The sequence below is a fragment of the Austrofundulus limnaeus genome, unplaced genomic scaffold (assembly GCF_001266775.1).
Source record: "Austrofundulus limnaeus strain Quisiro unplaced genomic scaffold, Austrofundulus_limnaeus-1.0 Scaffold26, whole genome shotgun sequence".
NCBI lineage: Eukaryota > Metazoa > Chordata > Actinopteri > Cyprinodontiformes > Rivulidae > Austrofundulus > Austrofundulus limnaeus.
The window spans coordinates 486,285-494,132 of record NW_013952428.1 but is presented as its reverse complement, the minus strand read 5'-3'; the positions used below and the strand labels follow the sequence as shown (position 1 = coordinate 494,132).

The following is a 7,848-nucleotide window of genomic DNA, read 5'->3' as shown; positions in this document are numbered from 1 at the left end:
GTCTAAAAATGTTGGGAACCACTGAGGTAGAAGATGTAGCCTAGCATGAAGATGACCGTGGCTGAAACAATAGTCCAGCCTGGTCTTACCTTCTCACACAGTTCTGCTCAATTTTAGTTTCCCTTACCAGGTTAAGTCTGGTCAGTTAATTCCAAATGTTTCAACATTTTAATTTAACATTATACTCATTATGCTATAAACCCTGTGGCACAGCCTAAGATTTTATCTTTAATGGCCTTTTTATAGTGTTCATTACTTTTACTTTTGTACTTTAAGTAGTTTTAAAACCAGTACTTTTATACTTTTACTTGAGTAAAAAGCTCGAGTTGATACTTCTACTTCCAAAAAAGTATCTTTGAACCCTAGTATCTATACTTCTACTTAAGTAATGAATGTGAATACTTTTGACACCTCTGCTTGTCATCCACTTTGTTGCATTTTGCCATTGTGTATGTTCCTATGTGTTCCTGTGTCTCTCTGTTAGCAAAATATCTTATATCACTAAACCAGTGGACAGACTGAAATGACACTTTCAGAATGTAATCATTTGGATGTACATCCACAACTAATTAAACTGATTTGGAGTCAACACATTTCAAAATGGACACCACAGCTAATTGACCTTAGAAAACAAAAATAGTTCTAAACCTGTTATATTTCAGAAATTGAGCTAAAATTCGATGTGATTGTAGCCCAAAAACACATAAACCACATATTCTAATCACTGACACATTGCAGAAGATCTTTTCTTGTCAACTCTGTCTTTTAGCAAAATATCTTGTGAACCACTGGGATTGAAACTTAAATTTTTATTGACCATTATTTAACCAAGCAAATCCCACTGGGATCTCAAAGGAGGCCTGGGCCTAAAGGCAACCTATTGTGCATGTTTTTGGCCTGTGGGAAACCCCATGCAAGCACAAGGAGACCAAGCAAACTTTGCACAAAAAGACCCCAGGTTCGAACCCAGGACCTTCTTGCTGTGAGGCATCAGTGCCAACCACTGATCCATTGTGTTGCCAAAAACTCATATTCCACATATATAAAACCCATTATCTTTAGAAATAAACTCAATTTGAGATGGCTACCACAGCCTATTAACCTTAGAAAAAAAACAGCTCTTAACTGTCAATTTTGCAGGAACAATGATCAAATTTGGTGTGTTATTATCCCAGAGATATATCTAATGCATATTTTAAGCACCAACAGACCTCGCATAACAATATTTTCAAAGTTTGACCACGATTTCTCTGTTTCTTCTCATCAGAAGATGATCTTAGTCTAAAACTAAAGGTGATATGTATTCATCCGTGGAAAGCCCATCCATTTAAAAAAAGAAAAAAGTAAATGATACTTTATTTATACTTGTTTTAACTAGAGATCGACCAATACAGGTTTTTGAAGGCCGATACCGATTTTTTTTACATCAGTCTAACCGATACGCCGATACGTGCAGCCGATTTTTTTGGGGGGGCAGATTCTTGAAGCCGATACAGCCTTTTCTTCCTCCATTAACATGATAAAAATAAGAATGATAACAAATGTTACACAGGTCTCAATTAAATAAAACAAACAAACAAAAGAAAGAAAGAAAAAAAAGCTTATTAACAGAGCCTTGTCTGGTGCAGGCTGTATGAAGTGCTGCCACACAGGATTTCTAATTTCAGCCCTTAAAGAAACTTTAAAAATAAATAAATTCATGATTTATTTTATTTAGTGCTAAATATTCTGTTTTATTTGTATATTAATCAGATTAATATATTTTTCACATAAAATAAAAAGACAATGTTTTAATATCCCAGCATTTTTGATGCAAAAACAGCAACATGCCTCAAAAAAAACTGTCAAGAGGAACACAGAGAAAAAGGAGAGAGACACACACACATACAGCTTGCTATCTTTGTGAGGACTTCACACATACACAGACACACAGCACTCACAGTCTGCCTCAGCCTACGCCCGTTTTTTACACCGGGCAAAAAAATGCATTTAAACCAGCTGACATTAACTTTAGATCACAGTTTGAAATGTACACCGAAGAAAACCTGCATCACGACTTTTATACTGCAGTCAGAGCTAACGTGATCTGAGCAGCATCTGTCTGGTTCACATGGTGGACAGCAGCTCTTTACTCGCTCTTATGAACGTAACAGCGAGAAAAGACCGAGAGCTTTTTTATTTTAATCCAGCATGGAGAAGAATAGAGGTTGTCTTCTATTCCTCCGGTGAGCAGTTCCAGCATTTTTTAAAAAACAAAACCAACGTGGACACGCTAATTACAGCCGAGCAGGCAGGGAGGGGGTGAAAGTCAAAGTGAAACTAAAAACATGGCGCTCCCGTTCGAAAGTGAAACTTAACACACAGTTCTCTCCTCCTCATATTCCGACACAGAGGGCAGAAACAGCTAAATTAGACAGTTAAAACACATTACAAGTTCATAACTCACCTTTATTGTTGTTGTAACTCACATGCGCTCGCGTGACCCAAAGAATGGATCGGCCGAACGGACGGCCGTATCAGCCGATACCTGATACAAGGAAAAAAACGCAAATATCGGCCAAAAATATCATCCGGCTGATGTATCGGTTGTCCCCTAGTTTTAACCTCTCAGTTCCTTCAGTTTCATGACTGACTTTCTAAAACAAAACCTGTCTTTCTTATGTGTATGTATATTCTTGTTGCTTTCATTTGAAACCTACAGTAATTTTTCAGATATTTTCTAAAATTTCTTGCCAGGTTGCTTCTTGTGTAGTTAATTCACAGAAGGTGCTTTGTGTCCAGTGGTTGTCTAATATTATTTTGATCAGCCTTTTCTAATGGTTTTTGAGGCAGATATCCTGCAGTATCAGCTTTGTTGTCTGCTCTCTGCAGGTCCTGGTAGGCAACATCCATTAACTGTGGCCAAGGGGGTCAGGGAAGACCTGTGGGCCAGCTCCAGCTTCAATGTGTCCATTCACGCAGGCATCCGATCCTCAAACTGGAAGCTGCTGACGGGATACCCTGGTCAGTATCCTCCATTAGATGGAATGACATGTTCAGTCTAAGAGACAGACTCAGAAAATCATGTATTCACACTCATCAGGGTTCCTGCAGATCCTTAAAAAGTCTTAAAAGGCATTGAATTCATCAATCCAAAAATAAGGCCTTAATTATCCTTAAAATGTCTTAAATCAATCTTTCAGTCTTAAAAATGTTAACACGTTATAAGTAGGATACGTAATTTGTCTCAAATATTAAAATAAACGGTAATGTTTTTTTATTTTTTTAATAATTTACTGAACCTCTCTTGCAACTACTTGTTATGTGTTAAAACTAGATACCGCATAGCGGTAACATAATGACCCCCGCACACACAAATGCACCAGAACTCAGAAGTCTTTATTCTTAATAAATGTCATGCTACTAGATGCTTTCCAAAATTGTAGTGGTTTGGTTGGGGGTCGGGGATGTGTTGGTTGACCTCATGGATGGTCTCTCATCAGAGCTAAACAACAAAGGAAATCTGAAGCTCATATGTTTAATAGTTTTTGAGCTATAACCATTTTTGTATGTCCAGATACCCCTTTTTCAGAAAATTGGGGGGGTGGGCACTGATTGGTGGGCTTAATGGATAAAGTTTCATCAGAGCTAAACAACCAAAAAAAAATCTTAAGCTTCTATGGTGAACAGTTTATGAGTTATAAGCATTTTTGCATGTCCAGACACCCATTTTTCAGAAAATTGGGGGTCCGGGGGCGTGGGGGGCACTGATTGGTGGGCCATATGGATAGAGCTTCATCAGAGCTAAAGAACAAAAGAAATCTGAAGCTCCTATGTTGAACAGTTTCTGAGTTATAAGCATTTTTGCAGGTCCTGACACCCCATTTTTGAAAGGAGCCCCCTTCTCAAATATGGGGTGTTTTGTAAAACCGTTGGCTGGTGCAGTGTAGGTCAGACTCATCTACAGCCCTAACAAATTTCATGTTGATCGGTGCAGTCATTTTTGTGCTACGGTTGACCAAAAATCACTGAATAAAAAAACAACAATAAACAGTACGAAAACAATTTTCAGATAAATCAGGGGTCCGGGGGATGGGGGGCACTGATTGATGGGCCTGATGGATAGAGCTTCATCAGAGCTAAACAACAAAAGAAATCTGAAGCTTTTATGTTGAAGCGTTTCTGAGTTATAAGCGATTTTGCATGTCCTGACACCCCCTCTTTGAAAGGAGCCCCCTCCTCAAATATGGGGTCTATCGTAAAACTGTTGGCTGGAGCAGTGTAGGTCTGACTCTTCTACACTCCTGCCAAACTTCATGTTGATCGGTGCAGCTGTTTTTGTGCTACGGTTATATGACTCCTGCTTACGCTTCACGTGTGGGGGTCATAATAAACATTTGTGTAAAATTGTTGCTAACTGGGGATTTTTTTTACATTTGTGTTTATTGTGAAGTTGGGTCTAAATTTCATTGGAATCAAAAAAGTCTTAAGAAGCCTTAAATTTAAGCAATCGGGGAGCGCACAGCTCTGCTAGGACCCTAGCGGTGTTTACCTTACTATTGTCCAGTGAAGGCGCCCCGTCCTGTCAACAGAACCGAGCACCCTGCCTACAAAAATTAACTCTGCCGCAGCTCCTTAAATCTATCCATGTTGTTCGGACGCACAATGGCCAGCTTCTTGGAAGTGGAATCATTGAAACAAAATGACATCTTTACTGTTGAGGGATTTTCTGCATAAATAAACATTCCCTCAAACTTCTGACCAGTCACAGAATACTTTGCTCATATTTCTGTGAGAAAAAGTTCGACTTGTGTCTCATGTCAAAAAGAGGCAGGCAAAAGTACTCTCACAACAAAGTATAGCAGTTTTTGTCAAGCAACTACATCGAGAGCCAATTTTGCTGCTTCGAATGGAGGATGAGATGACCTTTAATCAGAGTGAAATCTTGTGAAATCACATGATTGATCATAAAGTCATTTTCAGGGCTATACTTTTGACATTTCTCAACGAAAGATAATCTTAGTCTAAAGCTCAGGTAATATGTATATTCAAGTAACGCTAAACCTTTATTTTTATATCCTTATAAATATAACAAAGTAAATACACAATCTGTTTATTTTTTTCCCGCCACTGTTCTGTCTCTTGTGCTTTTCCACCCTCAGGTTGTGATGTTTGGTTCCCACGGCCCGGTTCCAACAGTTCTGAGGCCAGCGCGTTTCCAGCAGACCCATTAAAGCCTGTGATGCTGTTCGATGTAGAAAAGGATCCTGAAGAGAAATATGAGGTGTCAGATAAGTTTCCCAAAGTTGTTGAGTACCTCCTCAGCAGACTCCAGAAACACCAGAAAACTGCGTTACCCATAAACTATCCTGATGATGACCCCAGATGTGACCCAGGCCCTTCTGGAGCCTGGGGGCCTTGGGCCTAAGTGGAGACCCCAGTGAATGGCTGCAGGGATGTATGAAGAAGAATCGAACAAGAATCTTATGAAAATTGTTTGCACTTCCTTTACAGGGGAAAATTTAAACGGGGAACCGTTTTAAATCACTGTGGGGGGAAAAAACTTTAGTTTTTGATGTTTAGAACAAAATTAGTATCAAAGGTTTTTTATGTTTTACACCACCTGATGATGCTTTCCTTGTTCAGAATCAGAAGCGTTTTATTGTCATTCACACACTACATCAAGATGCAGTCCAGGAGGAAATGCAGTTTAGAACATCCGTCCGGAGAAACACACACACATGACAAACATGGGGGAAGGATTGTCCAGGATCTTTCGCAACTTAGTGCGCTTACCTTTGCAATTTAGAATACACACACACATAGGAAGGATGAGTTAAAAAAAGAGATTTGATCTTGTGTTTTATACAGAAAAACACACAAGCATATGCTCCAAAAACTACTCTTTGCGAAAGTGCAGTCAGTTAGGGAGGGGAGGGGAGTGGGGGGTCAAAATATATGGTATGGGGAGGGGTGCAGAGGAGCCGGTGAGATACAGGACAGACTTCGTGCCGGAACCAACAGAAGACCTACAGAGTCCAACCAGCTGTTTACAGTCAAAGCTCAGGTCACCAGAGTTCAGTTCTTTGTCTCCACACAACACGGCCTTCAAACCAGTCCAGACACAGGTGTAGGGGTCACCTCGAGTGAAGAAACAGGAGTTACTGCCTCAAAGCAGGTCTCAGAAAGGCCTGGCCGAAGGCAGGAACACTGAACTCTATCTTAGGCCATGACAGGTCATTTCAACCTACAGGAGGACTTCAGTTCTCTTAATCATATTAGACAGAAACAATCTTTGCTGTTCGTGATTCATTTATTGTTTAACTAAGAATGTTTATGCATTTGTTCATCATAATAATGACATGTCACAAAGAAGATGCAATCACTTCTATTCTTTTATCGTGCCTAAAAGATTAATTAATGGTATAAAATCACAGAAAATCATCACTATGTTTTCATTGTGTTTTTATATAAATCACTGTGTTATTTTACTGGAAACATCATTAATATAATTTTGAGTTTTCTTAAGAAAATCTTACATTTATCTGGACACCAAGTTCAGACTGATTATTTAAACAGAAATGTTAATTAATCATCATAAATGTTTTACAGTGATTTCCCTTAGAATCTATCAGAAAGAAGCTAAGAAGATATTATCAAATGTCTGTTAAAACAGTTACAGAATGTGACCTTGCACTGGCGCCTGGCAAAGTCTTATCTCTCTTTTCTTTTTCTGACTCATGCTAAACGCCTCAGGGCGGATCCAAGGCGTCCGACTCTCTGTACTAACACGGACGTCTTGGACAGACGGAAGAGTCTTCTTCCTGTATGCCGAAACGGGAAGATCGGCTTCTTCTCTCCGGAGAACAGCCGGGCCGCAGGTCTGACTCAGGAGCCAATTCGAGTAGGCTTGCCGGCCAGGACAGAAGCAAGCCGCCTTCTGTCCACCAGAGACATACGTCTCTTCAGTGTTTTCAACTCCCGATGGGAGAACTTTTATTTTGAAGGACGACCGGAACTGTTCAGCTGGAATCTTTCTAGCCGGGGCTGAAACAGACGAAAAGCCACCTGAAAACACCTTTACGCCAAGGACCAGCAGGTACAAGCTTCCTGGATGGTCGTGGCGAGACAGTTCATACCAGGTTTGCCTTAAGAAAACATCCCCAGGTAAAACTGACGTGTTCGTGGTGACGTGTCAAGTTGAAGTCTGAGCGCAGAGAGGACGTGCTGATCCGGTTGTCACTTACACCTTACCAGAATAAAAGCAGAAACACTAATCCCTAATTTTCATCATCTTTTCTTACCCTTTCCTTTGCCAACCCTAAGTGAAAGTGCCAGTAAATTGTTTAGTTTTAACATCAGAACTGACATTTATTGTTCTATATAAGCAATCTGAGTTAATGTGAAAGAAAAGTCGGACGCGGGTTTTTATCTCATTTTAACTTGGACGCTGTTATAGGAAATCCACAATCAGGTGTAAACTATGATTTGTTCAAGTTGTGTAAATAAATGATTGCATAATATTTTATGAATCAATTTGAACTCGTCTGACGTTCCCTTATTGTGTCACACTTCACTTTGTACAGACAAATATTAAAGTAATGAGAAAAAACCTTGGTAAAATTTCCTCTCATGACTTTGTTATGAGAAGATGTAGGGGGACCTATTTTACATAAGTCATTTCCCTTACACAGGAGCGAGTTGGGGTGGTAGGGGGGATCAAGGTTTCCCTCTCACGAGTCATTCCAGGGAGGTGTTTATCAGCCTGTAACGTAAGGTTATACAGTGGTTTGCAAAAGTATTCATACCCCTTGAACTTTTCCATATTTTGTCACATTACAACCACAAACATAAATATATTTCACTGGA

The 7,848-nt window shown here is 39.7% G+C and overlaps 1 protein-coding gene across 1 annotated transcript in view; it reads left to right on the top strand.

The window, feature by feature from the left end:
- arsb (arylsulfatase B) overlaps positions 1 to 5,933 on the top strand; it is a gene marked incomplete at its 5' end in the record, with an annotated part of 51,424 nt that extends 45,491 nt beyond the window's left edge. The window contains 2 exon segments of the mRNA XM_014004687.1: positions 2,872 to 3,003; positions 5,142 to 5,933. Coding sequence (XP_013860141.1) covers positions 2,872 to 3,003; positions 5,142 to 5,407 — 398 coding nt within the window.
- Positions 5,934 to 7,848: the final 1,915 nt, after the last annotated feature.